This window comes from Mobula hypostoma, chromosome 25 (genome assembly GCF_963921235.1).
Source record: "Mobula hypostoma chromosome 25, sMobHyp1.1, whole genome shotgun sequence".
Taxonomy (NCBI): Eukaryota; Metazoa; Chordata; class Chondrichthyes; order Myliobatiformes; family Myliobatidae; genus Mobula; species Mobula hypostoma.
Window position 1 is genome coordinate 5,652,641 of NC_086121.1, and position 19,412 is coordinate 5,672,052.

At 44.6% G+C, this 19,412-nt stretch overlaps 1 protein-coding gene across 2 annotated transcripts in view; it reads left to right on the top strand.

Annotated features, from left to right (window-relative positions):
• noc2l (NOC2-like nucleolar associated transcriptional repressor) overlaps positions 1-19,412 on the top strand; it is a 169,186-nt gene that overhangs the window by 112,907 nt on the left and 36,867 nt on the right. For both annotated transcript variants that reach the window (XM_063033434.1, XM_063033435.1), the window contains exons 16-17: positions 2,275-2,388; positions 8,177-8,312. In XM_063033434.1, coding sequence (XP_062889504.1) covers positions 2,275-2,388; positions 8,177-8,312 — 250 coding nt within the window. The remainder of the gene's footprint in view (positions 1-2,274; positions 2,389-8,176; positions 8,313-19,412) is intronic.

Here is a 19,412-nt window from a genome sequence, read left to right on the forward strand (position 1 = left end):
AGCTTCGTCTCTGCATTTGCCTCCATGGATGCTGCCTGACCTACTGAGTTCCTCCAGCGTTTTTTGTGTTTACCTCACTAGGAAGGTCTGCTTGTGGATCATTGATCAGAAATGTTACCTGCCTTCCTCTCCCCAGTACTGCCTGACCTGCATTTTATAGCATTTTATACTCTTATCTTCGCCACTCAGAAACGTTTAGAACCTCTCTCCCTCGTGATGAAACTAATGGTTCATTGTTTCAGCTGTAACTATTTGATATGTGATATTTCACATCAGGAAACATTCAGAGACATTCTCTTTTTGACAGCTGGCTAAGCTGAGGGATAGGGAATTATATGAGGTTTGCACGGCTCACCCCCTGAATTGGTCAGGATCGTGCTACCAAAGAGCAACTCACCACTGAATCATAGACAGGCTTTTCTGTTCAGTGCTCGTTATCTACTGACCTGCCATCAAACCACGTGACCCCCAGGGTAGGGGTCCGTATCATCAGGAGTCAAAACACAGACAGACTTGAGGCAGGAGCTGAGATCCCGAGACGGGGCCAACCGTGGGTCAGGTACACACTGGAGAGGAGATGGTAGTGTTGGATTCGGGCCTAATTTGCCATTTTTCTTGTACTTTGGTCTTTCATTATGCTTGTTTATTTAATCGCCTGTTTTTCTGCAAGTGTTCAGAGGATTGTTAGTCATCTGTTGTATAGCTGCTTTTGCATATTTTGAAGTTTCTTTGCAGCCCGTGTCGTACCATAAATCAAATTGTTTCATAGGCTGTTCTTATCAAAGGAATTTTCATATCTGTCTAGTTTGAGCTAGTTTTCAGCATTAAACGACTGTGACTTCTTTCTTTGGTCTTACGCTGGCGTTTTGGGCAGCACTGAAGGCCCTTCATCTCCAGTGTGTTCATCGTGTCGGTAGCTTCCACTTTTCTCCAGTTTCACTACTGTCAGTCAAGCAAGTCCCGGGTGGAGACTCAGGAATACCGTCACACTCAGATGTAGAAGGATTCTTCGTTGCTGTTCCGTAACAATTTTGAGTTAACAATCAGAGCTTTTGGCCTTGAGCTGGCCCATCGAACCTGAAGGACTAGCGAACCACTCTTAGTCTGGCATCAACCTTTTGACCTGTTTGGCATGGGTGACCCTCACAAAGAGCCAAAACATAAAGCCCCGACTCCAGCCAACATAACTCCCTGGGTCATTGAGGCACACCATGACAAGGGTGTGATCCTCTTGGAGGAGTGTGGTAGTCACTGTTATTTCTTTATTATGGACACCTAATAAAATGACTGTAACTGCAAGATTTACAGTCCTGTGCTAAGGTGCCTAAGGCTTTTGCACGGTACTGTAGTAATTTTATGTATTGTGCTGTACTGTTGCAAAAAACATGACATGTGAGTGATGATAAAATTGATTCTGATATGGGTCTGTATTGTGGACTGAGAGTGGGAAGGGGGCAGAGAGAGGGGAGTCATGGTTGGGAGAAGGGGAGGGGAGGGAGAGGGAAGCACCAGAAGGACATTCTGTAATGATCAATAAACTAATTGTTTGGAATCAAATGATCTTGTCTGGTGTCTCAGGGCTGAGTGTGTCTGCACTCCTTCTCTGACACCTGTCCCTAATCCATCCCATGGCATTCCACCGTCGCCATTCCCCAACGTCCTTTGCTCCCGCCAGATTTACAAACTCACTCTCTGCTCCACGTTGACAAATACAGGACTGTGCAAAAGTCTTAGGCCTAAGACTTTTGCACAGGACTGTATGTTTCATTCTAAACTTCTGAAGAACCTTCTGGACAATATTTTCTCCAGATCCAACAAAGAGGAGCAGGGTTCTGTTGGGCACTTGGTCAGGAACATGGTAAGAGCTTAAGATGAGGTTGTTCTGTACGCACAGAGCAGGAGTGACAACAGAGTAGTATGTTTAACTGTTTTACTGAGTCATGTGGTAACAATACACACTGAACAGTTGCAGTGTAAGAGCGACGAGCCAGGCCTGCTGGGACGAAAGCCTGCGCACCTGAAATCTCATCAAAAAGAGAGTGCCTTCCACGCGTAGGAGGCCCGGTTGGTCAGCCGCGTGTGCACGGGACACATTCTCCCTCTCGGTCTGATACGGTTACGAGGTTATTATCCCCTTAGAGTGGTTGACCTCTGGGCACATTGGCCAGTGGTCTGAGGATGAAGTGGGAAGCTGGGAGCTTGCATTTAGGATTTGCTGAGAGTTGGTCAGACCTGATTGTTTCGCTTGAATGAAGTTCTTATATCTGTGCACAGACATTATGGGAGAAAGAGATGAAGGAAGAGGGTACGCCTCTGCAGAAGTACTTCAGCAGCTGGAAGAAACTGAGACAGAAGGAGATTGCACTGGAGATTACGGGAAAAGAGCGGGTATGTGGCAAGTAAAATCACCTCTTCTTGTGTCGTGTTTCCAACGATTGATGCACGTTGAAGTGTGAGTGTTAAGCAGTTTTCAAAGGATGAGTTAGTTACAAGACACATGAACAGAATTAGGCCATTCAGCCCATCGAGTGTGCTCCACTATTTGATCATGGCCTATTTATTATCACTCTCAACCCCATTCCCCCCGCCTTCTCCCCATAACCTTTGACACCCTTTCTAAACAAGAACCTATCACCCACCACTTTAAATATACCCAATGACTTGGCCTTCACAGCTGTCTGTAGCAATGAATTCCACTATCCTCTGGCTAAAGAAATTCCTCATCGTCCCTGTTCTAAAGGTACCTCCTTGTATTCTGAGGCTGTGCTCTCTGGTCCTAGGCTCACCCACTATAGGAAACATCCTGTCCACATCCACTCTTTCAATATTCCATAGGTTTCAATGAGATCCCCCTTCATTCTTCTAAACTCCAGCAAGTACTGGTCCAGAGCTGTCAAAAGCTCCCCATATGTTAACTCTTTCATTTCCGGGATAATTTAAGGTATCTTAGATACCCTTGTAAGTTTAGTCAAATAACAAAACTTATGAAAGTTAGGGCCAGCATTTCTTGTTTGTGAGATAAGCAAACATGTAATAGTCAGCCACAGTACTGTGGGACTGAATTCACAAACTCCCTGTCACAGAAGAGAGATTCCTGACAGGGCTTCAGCAAACCAGAGAGGGATTTTTACTGCAGTCTTGAGTTTCTTGGTTAGTATTACTGATACAAGCTGTTTATTTGAAAGTGTGTTTTAAAAAAGCAGACTTAAATTGCTAAACCACGGTGGAGGGATTTCAGATTCTGTCTCCCAGCTATTATTGACTTCAGACCTCTCAGTCTCAGGTCGTGTGATGTAATCACTGTGTCATAACAAAGAATATTTTCCACTGTAGAACTAATCATACAACAGTACAACACAGAAACAGACCCTTCTGCCTACAATGTTGTGCTGAACCAATTAAATCAGTAATCTAATGGCCAACTAAACTGGTCTCTTCAATTTACATCATGCCTCTTTCCGCTCATTTTCCACACATTCATGTGCCTATCTAAACATCTTTTAAGTGTCTCTAATGTTTCAACTTCTGCCTTCCCAGGCAGCAATATTCCAGGCGCCCGCCGCTCTCTGTGGAAAAAAAAACTTACCCCTCACATCTCCTTTGAAATTACCTCCTCTCACCTTAAATGCATGCCCTCTGGTATTAGATGTTTCATCCCTGGGAAGAAACAATACTGTCTGTTTCCTTTATCTAGACCTCTCATAATGTTGTAAACCTCTATCAGATCTCCCCTCAGCCTCCAGCACTCCAGAGAAAAACAACCCACGTTTGTCCAGCCTCTCGTGAGACATTTCAGCCCTGAAAAAAGATGCTGTCTGTCTAGTCTATATATATCTCTCTTATTTTATAAACCTCTGTCAGAATTTCCCTCAACCTCTGCCTCTTCAGAGAAAACAACCCAAATTTGCCCAACCTCTCGTTATAGCACATGCTCTCTAATCCAGACAGCATCCTGGTAAACCTCTTCTGTGACCTCTCCAGTAAAGTGAGACTCTACTTTTCAAAACATATTCCAAGTGTTTTATCTTACTGACTTCTGTGTCCACATCTCATGATCTCCTTGATGGTCTGGCTGGAACCCTGCTTTTGTTAGTAATGTTTGCAAACACTTGAACTCTGGTTGCTGTGCCTTGCACCTGTGCCTGAACTGCCCAGTGGGGGTTTATTCCGAGAGTCCCACTCAACCCACGTTTTAGTTCACAGACAGAAGAGATCTTGCAGGTGCTGGAAATCCAGTGTAACACTTGCAAAATGCAGGAGGAACTCAGCAGGTCAGGCAGCATCTACGGAGAGGAATAAACAGTCATCGTTTCGGGCCAAGACTCTTCATCAGGACTGGAAAGTAGGAAGGAGGATGGCAGAATAAAATGGTGGGGGGAGTGGTGGTAGTAAAAGGCTAAAGAAGAAGGAATCTGATTGGAGAGGAGAGTAGGTTGGCCCTGCTCACTCTCTGTCTCCCATGGTCCACTCTCCAGTGAGATTCCTTCTTCAGCCCTTTACTTTTCCACCTATCACCTCACAGCTTCTTACTTCATCCCTTCCTCTCCCACCCTTCGAAGTTCTCCTCACCTGGCTTATCTATCACCTGCCAGAATGTATTCCTTCCCCAACCCCCTTCTTATATTGGCCTCTTCTCCCTTCCTTTCCAGTCCTGATGAAGGCTCTCGGCCCAAAATTCCCCTCCGTAGATGCTGCCTGATCTGCTGAGCTCCTGCTGTATTTTGTGTGTAATGCTCTCTTTCAGTTCCTCTACTTGCTAAGTTAACTAGAATTAAATGAAAACTGAAATGCAGACTAAATGGCCTAAGGTAACCATGGACCTACCACTGGTGTGGCAACCTGACTGGTTACATAAGATCATAATAGGAGCAGGCCATTCTGCCCATCATGTCTGCTGTAAGTTCAAAGTACATTCATTATCAGTGAACGTATGTTACTATATACCACCTTGAGATTCATTTTCTTGCAGGCATTTAGAGAAAAGAAATGCAATAACCTTGTACAAAAAATACACATAAACACACAAAGACGGACAAACACCAATGTGCAAAAGAAGACAAACTGTGCGAGTAAAAATGATGCTGGGAACATTAGTTGTAGAGCCTTGAAAGAGAGCCTATAGGTTGTAGAATCAGTTCGGGGTAATGAGGCTTTCAATGTTCAAAGTAAATTTATTAACGAAGTACATATCACAATATTCAACCCTGAGATTTATTTTCTTGTGGGCATTCTCAGTAAATCTATAGAATAATAACCGTGACAGAATCAATGAAAGACCACAACAACTTGTTCGTTCAACCAGAGTACAGAAGACAACAAACTGCAAATTCAAAAAGAAAAAAAAAATTAAAAGAACATTCACAGTAGAGCAAAGAAATACAATAGAATCAAAGAAAAAGACTGACAAACAACCACTGTGCCATAGAAGGCAAATTGTGCAAGTGCAAAAACTGAACACAGTGGATTCCGGTAAATTGGGACACCTCAGGATCAGTGACCAGTGCATTTTGCCCCAATTAGCCTAAGTTTCGTAGAAATAGTTAAAAAAATATAAAATAGAACAAACTACCGCTTAACCGAGTAACAAATTATGTACTTAAATGAATTCTGAGTAAATAAGAACATTATCAATCCTATTACAGTACTATAAAACTGTGTTTTAGTTCCGAATATTTATCAACAGAGGAATTCAGTGTACAATGCCGTGTTCTTTTGAATAACTGTAAAATGAACAAAACAGCACAGACACCTTGTGTAGATAATAGACCGCCTTCAATCAAATCTATTGATAATTACACTCTCCAATTCTGTATTGATTGTCGATATCTTCAAATTCATTGTAGTACCCATCTTGATGAAGCAGTAAAATCGTTTCTTTTTCACTCTCGGCTGTTTCTGACATCTCCAAGCCTGAATGCTGGCAAACTCAGCCAGCAAAGCAGTTCTGAATTGTCTTACTGGTGTAGTGTCTAATGGCCGCACGAGTGGATGCATTGGACGGTAGTTAGAAACTGTTCGGCAACAGTCTCCTGTCTCAATTCATCAAAGTTGCTGGTGAACGCAGCAGGCCAAGCAGCATCTATAGGAAGAGGCGCAGTCGACGTTTCAGGCCGAGACCCTTCGTCAGGACTAACTGAAGGAAGAGTGAGTAAGGGATTTGAAAGCTGGAGGGGGAGGGGGAGATGCAAAATGATAGGAGAAGACAGGAGGGGGAGGGATGGAGCCGAGAGCTGGACAGGTGATTGGCAAAAGGGGATACGAGAGGATCATGGGACAGGAGGTCCGGGAAGAAAGACAAGGGCGGGGGGTGACCCAGAGGATGGGCAAGAGGTATATTCAGAGGGACAGAGGGAGAAAAAGGAGAGTGAGAGAAAGAGTGTGTGCATAAAAATGAGTAACAGATGGGGTACGAGGGGGAGGTGGGGCCTTAGCGGAAGTTAGAGAAGCTGATGGCATGAACATTGACTTCTCTAACTTCCGCTAAGGCCCCACCTCCCCCTCGTACCCCATCTGTTACTCATTTTTATGCACACCTTCTTTCTCTCACTCTCCTTTTTCTCCCTCTGTCCCTCTGAATATACCTCTTGCCCATCCTCTGGGTCACCCCCCGCCCTTGTCTTCCTTCCCGGACCTCCTGTCCCATGATCCTCTCGTATCCCCTTTTGCCTATCACTTGTCCAGCTCTCGGCTCTATCCCTCCCCCTCCTGTCTTCTCCTATCATTTTGCATCTCCCCCTCCCCCTCCAGCTTTCAAATCCCTTACTCACTCTTCCTTCAGTTAGTCCTGACGAAGGGTCTCGGCCTGAAACGTCGACTGTGCCTCTTCCTATAGATGCTGCTTGGCCTGCTGCGTTCACCAGCAACTTTGATGTGTGTTGCTTATATTTCCAGCATCTGCAGAATTCCTGTTGTTTCCTGTCTCAATTAACTGGCACAGTGTCCCAATAAATGAAGGGAATCCTGGCTATTTTCTCAAATGGTTTTTGTTCTTTAAGAGTTTTCCCAAATAAGCTGCTGCCGCAATTAACAGGAATCCTCTGTAATGATCAACTGAAGTAAATAAATAAATAATACCGAGAACATGAGTTGTAGAGTCTTTGAATGGGAGTCTGTAGATTGTGGAATCAGTTCAGAGTTGAGGTGAGTGAAATTATCCACACTGGTTCAGGAGCCTGATGGTTGAAGGGTTCTAACTAGTCCTGAACCTGGTGGTGTGGGACCTGAGGCTCCAGTATCTCCTTCCTGATGGCAGCAGCGAGAAGAGAGCATGGCCTGGATGGTGGGGTCCTTGAGGATGGTCGCTGCAGTCCTGTGGCAGTGCTCTTTGTGAATGTGGTCAATGGTGGGGTGTCCTTTTTCAGTTCAGGTTCTTAAGGGAAGTGCAGTTACCCTCACTGGTTTGATGGGGTTTTTACTCCCAACTCATTAATCCATCAATATGGGTTCCACGGTTAGTACAACACTATTTCAGCTTGGGACATCAGAGTTTGGATTTCAATCCCAGCGTCCTCTGCAAGGAGTCTGTACATCCCTCCCGTGGAACCTCTCGAGGTCCTCCAGTTTCCTCTCTCAGCCCAAAGACATTGTGGTTAGTAAGCTAAGTGTAAATGGTCCGGTGACTAGGCTGGGGTTAAATCGGTGGGTTCCTGGTGGTGCAGCTCGAAGGGCCGGAAGGGCCTGTTCCATATGGCATCTTTAAATAAAATAAATAAATTAATGTTTGAATCATTTGTCATTTTCACACATCTCATTCAGCCAGTCCTTCCAAACATCTCACCAGCGAAACTCCCAGCATCCACTTTAACAGTGCATGCCAAAGTAAAAAAGGAGAAAAATAAAGTTATACAAGAAAGAGTTTTGAGCTTCCTCCGGCCTTCAGAGAGCGGAGGATTGATCGCATAGCTTCAGGCATCAATTTCTTTCTCTCCTTATCGCATTCTGAAGTAATTTTCCTCCAGATATTGAGGGTCTGGCGATGAATCGGGGGGCCCATGCACTCAATCAGTCTTAAGGGCATGTCACACGTCTATAATTGCTGACCCCTGTATGCAAATAGGGGGGAAAGTACCAGATGAGGGCAGGCTGTGGAACGGTGTTTAAAGTCTCTGCACAGAAGGCTGACTTTGTAGTAAGTGCTTTTTTTATATTTCATGTGCTTTCCTCTGCCTCTCGCCAGCTGGAAGACCTGAATTTCCCAGAGATCAAACGCAGGAGGCTGCAAGAGAGCAAAGAGAAAGACAAGAAAGAATTCGGGGATCTCTTTGAATCTGACAGCAGCTCTGATGATGAAAGCTGTGGGTTTAAACCTAAAGGTAGGTTTTGAAAATATTCCATGGGAAGGGGAGAAGAAGGGTGTGATGCTGAGATGTTGCAAATAGATGCAGGCTCGGTGACTGAAGTGCGATGCAGTGCTGACAAAGCTACAGAGGGTAAACGGGCCATTCAGCCCTTCTCAAGCCCCCTCTCCCATCTTCATTCACTTTCTTCCCTTTGCGTAACTGCATCGGAATCAGGTTTCGTTTTGTGAAATGTATTGTTTTGCAGGTGCAAGACATTGATGTACATAATAATAAACACTAAAAATTGCAATAAGAAATGTGCATAAAAATGAATTCAATAAACAGTGCAAAGAGAGAAAAACAAGAAAAAAATTAGCGAGATTGTGTACATGGGTTCATTGTCCATTCAGAAATGGTCCCGTGATTAGGAAGAGTGGAAGAAGCTGTTCTTGGATCGTTGAGTGTGTGCCTTCAAGCGCCTGTACCTCCTCCCTGAGAAAGGGGCATATGCTGGAATTACCCTTGGCGTGATAGAGGCTGAAGGAAATCTGATGCAAGTCTATTAAGTTACGACAGGCATACATTCAGTGGCCACTTTATTAGGTACACTGTACACCTGCTCGTTAATGCAAATAATCAGCCAATCATGTGGCAGCAATTCAATGCGTAAAGCATGCAGACACGGTCTGGAGGTTCAGAATGGGGAAGAAATGTGATCCAAGTTACACTGATGTCCTGAGAATTTCATGCACAAGTCTGTAGGCAGGAATTCATTCCAAGCTTTTTTATGCCATGGACCCCCTATCATTAACCAAGGGGTCCTTGGATCCAGTTTGGGAACAACTGCTCTACGGTTGACAGAGAACAGTGCAAAAACATAAAAAAATCCAGCGAGCAGAAGTTCTGTGGTCAGAAACGCTTTTTTAATGAGAGGGGTCAGAGGTGAATGGCCAGACTGGTTCAAGCTGACAGGAATGCGACAGTAACTCAAGTAACCACACATTACAACAGTGGTGTGCAGAAGAGCATCTCTGAACGCACAACACATTGAACCTTGAGGTGGATGGGCTACAGCAGCAGAAGATCACACCGGGTTCCATTCCTGTGCCAAAGAAAATGGCCAATGAGTGTATATAGATTCGACAGTATCTTTCTCCCAGGGCTGAAATATCCAGTACCAGAGGACATTAATTTAAGGTGAGAGGGGGTAAGTCCAAAGGGGATGTGTGGCAGGTTTGCTTTATACAGAGAATGGCGAGTGCCTAGGGATGTGGTGGAGGCATACACTTAGACCATAAGATATAGGAGCAAATTAGGCCATTTGGCCCATTGAGTTTGCTCCACCATTCTAATATACCTGATTTATTATCGTTCCTCAATCCCAATCTCCTGTCTTCTCCCTATTACCTTTGACACCCTTACTAATCAAGAACTTATCAATCTTGGCTTTAAGTATACCCAATGACTTAGACTTCTCGACCTTCTGTAGCAATGAATTCCACAGATTTACCACCTTCTGACTAAAGAAATTCCACCTCATCTCTGTTCTAAAGGGATGTTCTTGTACTCTGAGGCTGTGCCCTCTGGTCCTAGACACCCCCACTGTATGAAAAATTGTCTCCACGTCTTCTGTATCTAGGCCTTTCAATATTTAATAGGTTTCAGTGAGAGCCCCTCTCATTCTTCTAAACTCCAGCAAGTACAGGCCCAGAGCCATCAAATGCTAAAGAGGCTGTTAGATAAGAACACGAATGTAGAGCGAATGGAAGGATGTGGACGTTGTATAGGCGGAAGGGATTAGTTTAGCGAGGTGTTGAATAATTAGTTTCATTAGATCTGCACAACCTAGGCGGCACTGTAACATGGTGGTTAGAGCAACGTTATTACAGTGCCAGCGCCCCGGGTCAATTCTGCATCTTTCTATACGGACTTTATTCATTCTCCCTGTGAACATGGAACGGCCTCCCAGTACATACTTTGGTGTATTGGTTGTTGGCGCAATCAGCGCTTTTCACTGTATGTTTCGATGTACGTGATAAATGTGAATTTGATTTAAATTGGTTTATTCTTGTCACATGCATGAAGCTACAGTAGAGAACTTGAGTAGCACACACAAAATGCTGGAGGAACTCAGCAGGTCAGGCAGCAACTATGGAGAGGAATAAACAGTCTGGGCCAAGACCCTTCATCAGGATAGTGGAAAAATTATTCATTACAGACTAATTCATTCCAGCAGTACATTGAAGGTAAAACAGTATACAGAGTGTAAATTAAATATTTACAGAGATAGTACAGGGTAGAATCAGTAGACCCATCAGATTGTCACATTCAGAAATTAGTATGTATTCTGCATATTGTCAGGAAATGATGCCAACGTTGCCTGTTGTCTGGGTATAGCAGTATATTGGGGTTCAAAGTAAAAATTATTATCAGAGTACATACATGTCACCACATACAACCCTGAGATTCTTGTTTCTGCGGGCATACTCAGCAAATCTATAGAATAGTAACTGTAAACAGGATCAATGAAAGAGCACGATCGTAGAAGACAACAAACTGTGCAAATGCAGATATAAATAAATAGCAATAAATAACAAGAGCATGAAATAACAAGATAAAGAGTGCTTAAAGTGATCATTGGTTGTGGAAACATCTCAGTAGATGCGTGTAGTTATCCTCTTTTGTTGAAGAGCCTGATGGCTGAGGGGTAGTAACTGTTCTTGAATCTGACGTTGTGGGTCCCGAGGTACTTGTAAGTTCTTTCTGATGGCAGAAGTGAGAAAAGAGCATGGTCTGAGAGCTATGTTCTTTAGAACATAGAACAATACAGCACCGCACAGACCCTTTGGCCTACAAGTTCGTGGCAACCCTTTAACCTACTCCAGGATTAATTGAACGCCTCACTTCTGCATGGCCCTTCATTTTTCTTTCATCCTTGTGCCCATCTACAAGTGTCTTAGATGTCCCTGGTGTAACTGTCTCTTTGTAGGAGGCCGAGTTGCTACAGGATGTGAGAACAGAATCAGAGTTTCAGAATTAAATTTCTTGGGGGAGTACAAAGCAGTTTCAACAATAAATGAATATGTGTGAGCTGGAAGTACTTTCTCATTTTGTTTTGTACAATTGTTCATTCTTTGGACTTTACCCAACTTCATGGTGTAGGTCAAATTATTGAAGAAACAATGGCCAGATTTTACTCGCCCAGGGCAACTTCTTCACTCAGATTGCTGTGCTGCGGATGTGAAGGGCCCCCTACTGCCTCAAAGTCTGTCAGAGAACAATACTTACAGCTTGGCTTGCTGTCAAGTCTGTCAGGGATAGAAATATTTCTAGATATGCCTGGCATTCAGAAGGGTCTCAAAACTCTGAATCATTTTGTCTTTAATCAAAAGTAGAGAGGAAAGTTGGAAGTAAAAACCCTCAAGTAATTTAGAACACTAAACAAAACATAAATAATTAAAGATAAAGGAACTTGTCTTCCCTAGAGTCCTGTGTGTTTGAGGACCTGAGTCTGGTGTTGGTCCAAGTGCAGATTCCCACAGAACAGTGCTGGTAAATGTCTGCCTGCTGGGACTCCAAAGCGGCCTTCCACTAGGATTTCAATGGCAGAGCACATTACTTCTTGGATGACAAGTAATGGAGTACATTTAAATTGGAGGTTGATAGGTTCTTGGTTATTAAGTGTGCCAAAGGATTTAGCAAAAAGGTGGGAGAATGGGATTGAGAGAGATGATAAATCAGCCGTGATGGAATGATGGAGCAGATTTAATAGGCTAGATGGCCTAATTCTACTCCTATGTCTTATAGTCTTTTGATTTTGACCCTACGCCAATCTGAGTTTGCCTGGTGAATCATTCATTCCACAGGTATACAATGTATGCCAGGGGTCCCCAACCTTTTTTGCACCGCGGACCGGTTTAATATTGACAATATAGTTGCGGACCGGCCACTGGGGTGGGGGTGGGGGGTGTGTTCAAGTAGGGTTAAACTCACCTCAACATGTCTTTTACAGTTAGGGTTGCCAACTTTCTCACTCCCAAATAAGGAACAAAAGTAGCAGTCAAATCCCGGACAATAAAAACACGAGGAATTCTGCAGATGCTGGAAATTCAAGCAACGCACATCAAAGTTGCTAGTGAACGCAGCAGGCCAGGCAGCATCTCTAGGAAGAGGTACAGTCGACGTTTCAGGCCGAGACCCTTCGTCAGGATTAACTGAAGGAACAGTCGACGTTTCAGGCCGAGACCCTTCGTCAGGATTAACTGAAGGAAGTTAGTCTTGACGAAGGGTCTCGGCCTGAAACGTCGACTGTACCTCTTCCTAGAGATGCTGCCTGGCCTGCTGCGTTCACCAGCAACTTTGAGGTGTGTTGTTAGTCAAATCCCGGGACACTTTACCCCAGGAAAGACTACCATGACCATGAAGCCTTGCGCGGGCACCTATGCGTGCATGTGTGTACGTGCCCATTTTTTTCCCCAAATCGGTTTTGCTTCATCTTCCCAACTATACTGTACATACATTATTTCTATGTCATATAGGCTGTGTATTTATTATATCATTCCTGCTTTTGCTATATGTTAGTGTTACTTATTTTCGGTTTTATGTGTTATTTGGTATGATTTGGTAGGTTATTTTTTGGGTCTGGGAATAGTCAAAAAGTTTTTCCCGTATAAATTAATGGTAATTGCTTCTTCACTTCACGCCATTTTGGCACGAAAGGTTTCATAGGAACGCTCTACCTTAGCGGGGGAAATACGGGACAAACCAATTTAGCCCAATATACAGGATGTCCCGACAAATATGGGACAGTTGGCAACCCTATGTTCAAGTTCAACAGTGAGTGACAGGGAATGAGGAGAGGTGCAGCCGACTCATATCGCTTCCTCGCGGCCCGGTAGCGGATGCTTTGCGGCCCCGGTGGTTGGGGACCACTGATGTATGCATCCTGAGACCAATTAAAATAAACTCCGATTGTTTGCGGTTCAGAGATTTGAAGTTAGGGTTTAAATAACATGATATTTGTAATGCACAGAGTCATAAAGAGAGCACGGAAACAGGCCCTTCAGCCCATCACGTCCATACTGACCAAGGTGCCGGTGTGAACTTACCCCGTTTGTTTGCTTTTGGCCTATATCCCTCTAAACCTTGTGTTGTGTTGGCATATTGTGCGTGGGAGGTGTTGTATATGTGTACGGGTGGGGGGTTATTTATTTAGGGATGCAGTGCAGATCGTGCCATTCCAGCCCAACAAACCACGCCACCCAGCAACACACCTATTAATCCTAGCCTAATCACAGGACAATTTGCAATGACCAATTCCTCTACTAACTGGTACATTTTTGGACTGTGGGAGGAAACCGGAGCACCCGGAGGAAACCCCATGCTGACACCCCGCGACAGTGCGACACGTGGGGTTGTTCATGCTTGTGTGTGTGGAGAGTATTGGTGTGTATGTGTGTGGTGTTGGTAGATACTGTGACCAGTTATATAAGAAAGAAATGGGCTCGGGAGTCAGCTACCCTTCTGTCTGTAGCTGCACCGTCAGAATCATGGGCAGTCTCCCTCCGGAGATCGTGCTTTAGCCTAACCCTCTCGATTCCCCGAACGTCCTGAACTCTCTCCATTTTTGCATTGAATAAACTCAGTGACTGAACTACCACAGGCCCACAGAGTAGAAAATTCCAGAGCCTCACTGCCCTCTGAGCGAGGAAGCCTCTCCTGATATCAGTACTAAACACCCTACCCCTCTTACAACAGGCTGCCGGAGTGGGGCCGAGAGGGATGAGGTCAAAGACCGGCAGCTCCTGTTCTGTGGTCCCACTGTTCCCAGAACATGTTGCTTACTTTGGTGTCTGACGATTTCAATCTTAATTGGAGTTTTTTTTTTGCTCGTTGAAGCTACGATCAAGGAGCGTCTGATGCCTTGATGTCTGCTGCACTGGCATAAGATAGTTAAAGCTCTTTCCCTGCAGGCTCATCAAGAATTAATCTCCCATTGATTTCCGGGTAAGGTCTCCTGTATAATTAATTGAGGGGGAAGGTAAGTCTAACAGTAGATAATTTATTCCACTTTCTCCCCGTGCACTGAACAAAAATCATTAACTTGTTCTCAGACCAGTACAAAATAAGGCAGGTGCTGGAAATCTAAAATAAAGTGAAAGATGCCAGCGTCCTTCTGTAAGGAAGTTTGTATGACCTTTCTGTGTGCGTGTGGGTTTCCTCCGGGTGCTCTGGTTTCCTCCCACAGTCCAGAGACGTACTGGTTAGTAGGTTAATTGGTCATTGTAAGTTGTCCTGTGGTTAGGCTAGGGTGAAATAGGTGGGTCACTGTGCCAGAAGATCCTGTTCTACGTTGTATCCCTTCAGAGGTTCCCAACCTTTTTTATGCCATGGACTAAAGCCAATCCCACATTGGTAGCCCCTAAATAAAGTAAGCCTCTTCCACGCAGTTGGTGAAATGCTGTGAGGAATCCTCGCCGCAGAGTTTGAGGTGAAGATTGTCAGGCAGGTTAGATATCCATGCAGGAAATGTTGGAAAGGTTCTGCAGATCAGGAGAGAGAAGTTTTACTAGTTAATTATTTGCGTTTTATTTTAGTTAGAGGTACAGCGTGGAACAGGCTCTTCCTGCTCAACGTGCTGGCCCAGCAACCCAACTATTTCACCCTCGCCTAATCACAGGACAATTTACAATGACCAATTAACCTACTAACCGGTACGTCTTTGGACTGTGGGAGGAAACCAGAACACCTGGAAGAAATCCATGCCTACACGGGAAGGACGTACAAACTTGCTTACAGAGGATGCTGGAATTGAACTTTGAACTCCAACACTCCAAGCTGTAATAGGGTCGCGCAGACCACTGCGTTACCATAGCAGCCAATCTATGACCTTCTATCAGAAGTTGAAACATTATCTTTGTTTCTCAGATCATCTGTAGAAATTTGTACAGAAATGTGGTGCAGGGAGGGGTGTAGGAATCTCCCTAAGTTGAATCTACCTACTTACACCGACACTGTAAGGAAGTGATGTGTTTTGAACAGACAAGTCCATGGTTTATGGCCGAGTCGAAAGACCAGGTGGTAATTTTAGGATGGTCTCTGATGTCACAAGTTACTAACTCCTTTTGTATTTAATTAAATGTCTTCCTGTTACCAGGGCACAATGCCTATGGTCAGTCGTTGACAGCAGTGAAAACTTAACAGTTTATTTGTTAATGGTAATTGGTTTATTATTGTTGCATGTACCAGGATACGGTGAAAAACCTGCCTTGCAAGCTCAAGTTCAAGTTTGTTGTCATATGTCTACATATATACAACCAAACGAAACAATGTTCCTATGGACCACAGTGCACCCACAATACATATATCACACACAGCGTAAAACAAAATATTACCATTAATATGTTAATAAAATATAATTCAAGATGCATGTAGTGCACGCACAGGTAAACAGTAAACAGCTGTTACCTAGTGGCAAGAACACGGTGGTGGCAGGGTACTCATTAGTCTCACAGCCTGGGGGAAGAAGCTGTTACCCAGTCTGTCAGTCCAAGTCCTGATGCTCCTGTACCTCCTTCCCGATGGTAGTGGATCAAAGAGATTGTGGGATGGGTGGTAGGGATCCTTAACAAAGCTTCAGACCCTTTGTATACAGTGCTTCTGGTAAATATAACAAATGGTGTTCACATTGTTTGTATCGATCAGATCATTGCACAGGTAGAACAAGGTAAACAATGACAATGCAGATTAAGGTCAACAGCTACCGAGAAAGTGCATTACAGGTAAACAATGAAGTGAAGATCATAATGAGATAGGAAGTGATCGTCTAACAGTCCCCATTCACTGGGGTGCTCTTTTCAGTTATCTGAAGAGGTAACCATAGCCTTTAGCCAGGGGCAGATGTCATCAGGGGCAGAGTGTTTCGACCCTTAACCACTGCACTCTCCAGCTGGTGGGTCAGCAGTGGTGGCCAAGTCACTGCCCATCTGCTCCTGGCTTGCAGCTCAACTCTCCTCGCCAGCTCCATATCCAGCGAGAGTCTCTTTCTGCTTCCTCCCTCATCCTGCGGGCTGCTTGGTTCTCGCTCTTTCATCAAGGCCCAGCGCAGACAGCACCCTCCAATCCTCGCGTGAGCCTTTGCATCCCTTCTCCCATGGTACCGTGAGCTCCACCAGGATGATTTTCTTGTCTTTGGTGGACCACAGTAAGATGTCTGGTCAGAGTGTGGTTGGCACCACCTCCAGGAACTGCAGCTTCCTCCCCACATCGACCCTCATCTCCCACGGTTTGGCCATTTGCAGCAGATAGGATTGAGGCCTCTTTGATAAGACGACCGAGGCCTTCTCTTGATGAAAATGACTGCCCTGTTTGCCTCTCTGCCAGTTGGTCTCTTTTTACACCTCTCCCGCTCCAGTGTGTCAGAAAGGGACAACAGGACCTTGTCGTGGCGCCACCTATCCCAACCTTGTGTTAAAGCTGTTTTGCATCCTGACAGTATGTGTGCCGGTGAACCCCACTGACCACAAAGCTTGCAGTCAGGTGCAGCTGCGATGGTGTCGGGAGAGTGTCATACACAGACCGCAGAAGGAAAGAAATGTGGAAGGGCTCCAGTCTCCAACGCTCTGCCCAACTGATCTTGCGCTTGGGAAGATCCCATTTCATCCAGGTGCCCTGTGACCTCAACTCCACTGCCTTCGATTCCTGCCTTTTGACCTCATGGTTCCATACCTCTGCCTGGACCATGTCACGCCTATTCTTTGGACTTGTATTCCCTCATTGTTGGAAGTGTGCAGAGCTGAGGCCTTGCTGTCCCAGCGTGGGTTGCCGATGATATCTCTCAATTGCAGGGAGTTCGCTGCCTGGTCTCTGGCTGAGCTGGCGGCCCACTTTTGCCCGATCTTGTTGTGACTCCTGCTTGATTTATTACTGTGTCATCAGAGACCCTCAGTGTTAACACAGCTCTACACTTAGCCACCTTGAACTCCTCCACTACCGATGACAAAGGGAGCTGTAGCTGGCCTGATCTTGCCTGAAGAGAAGCTTGGGAAGATCCCCAGCCGTGGTCATGGGGAACTTGGTACATTGTGAAAAGCCAGAGCAGCCTTGGTAGAAGACCATGTTGGTACAACCATGTCTTAAATTTAACAGGGAGTCTAGTTTTGTCGACCTTCAGCCACTCTTCGGTCTGCTTTACAGTGTCGGTGATGTTGGCGCTGTGACATTGCTGCATTAAACCACTTTCCAAGACACTTTACTGGGTTGTCCTCTGTGGATGGAATGACTTCTCCCTGTACTTGAAGACTGAACTTAATAGTAACCTTGCCCTTTTTGATCGCTCTGCATCTGAACTTCCTGGGCTTGAAGGTCATCCTAGTCCAGGTAACTGTGTTGTCCAGGGTTTCCAGTGTCCATCTTGCTCGGATGTGGTTGATCAGATTAACCATCTGGCTGAAGACACTCTCAACATGGCGTGAAGTTTTTGTTTTTGTAGAGCCCTATAGCTCTTTCCTGAAGGGAGCTTTTGGAAAAGTCTGTTTGGTAGGTGGGTAGTGTCCACAAGGATTGGTCCTGCCCGTTTCTTTGTCCTGGACATGGTGGACTGCAGCTTTTGACCTCTGCTGACCTGACAGTTCGCTGTAGTTTTCGTACATTGTGAGAGAATGCTACACTAAACCAGACAGTAATGGCTGATGTGGGAAGATGGAATTTTACCAACTGCCACAAGAAATGCATTCTTTTTTATTAATAGAAGGCTATGTTAATATGCACTCTGTGGCCAGTTAATTAAATACACTTGCTTGTTAATGCAAATATCTAATCAGCCAATCATGTGGCAGCAACTCAATGCATAAAAGCATGCAGGCATGGTCAAGAGGTTCAGTTGTTGCTCAGACCAGATGTCAGAATGGGGAGAAATGTGATCTAAGTGACTTTGATCATGGAATGATTGTTGGTGCCAGACAGGGTGGTTTGAGTATCTCAGAAACTGCTGATCTCCTGGGATTTTCATGCACAACGATCTCTAGGCATGGTGCGAAAAACAAAAAAAAAGATCCAGTGAGTGGCAGTTCTGTGGGTGAAAATGCTTTGTTAATGAGAGAGGTCAGAGGAGAATGGCCAGACTGGTTCACGCTGACAGAGTGGTGGCGGTACCTCACGTTACAACGGTGGTGTGCAGAAGAGCATCTCTGAACGCACAACACCTCGAACCTTAAAGTGGATGGACTACAGTGGTAGAAGACCACAAACATTCAGTCAGTGGCCACTTTATTAGGTACAGCAAGTAGCTAACGAAGTAGCCACTGAATGTAACACTCTCATTAAATTAAGGAAAGGTGAGGACAAGGATTTTAGCCACATGTACATGTTTTAAAAAGCAGAGATTAATAGAATTAACTCAATTTTTCAGTTGTTTGGATAAAGCGTGATTCATTAGGCTAATCCTATGACTATTTAGAAACGGATTGATCTGCATTTTGGATTAAATCCTGGAGTAATTATTACTCCTTTGAAAATCCCTTCATCTGTTTTTTTTTTAAATTACATTAATGGCTCTATTCTGAACTGAAGCAGGTATTTCGAGATTTTCACCTGTGAGAATTTTGACTGGAGAATTAGAACACTTGGTTTCCGTAGCTGAAAATACTCTGGGTGTTTGTGTCAAAGGTTGTAGGATTATTTTCTGGGAATCAAATTATTTTGGAATTCATCATGCTTTCCCAGCACTGAGGACAGCTTCAAATGTCGATGCCTCAACAAGGCGGCATCCGTCATTTAATATGCCCATCACCCAGGACATGCCCTCTTCTCATTGCCACCATCAAGGCGGAGGTACAGGAGTCTGAAGACACATATTCAACGATTCAGGAACAGCTTCTTCCCCTCCACAGTCATGTTTCTGAATGGATAATGAACCCATGAACACTACCTCATTATATTAATTTTAGCTGTCTTTTTGGTGTACTTGTTTAATTTAAGTATACGCACGCACACACACACACACACACACACACACCCACCCCCCTTAGTTATTTTTAAGTTTTTCGTTATGTATTGCAATGTACCGCTGCCACAAAACAACAAAATTTCACAACATATGCTAGTGATATTAAACCTGATTCTGATTCTGACCTT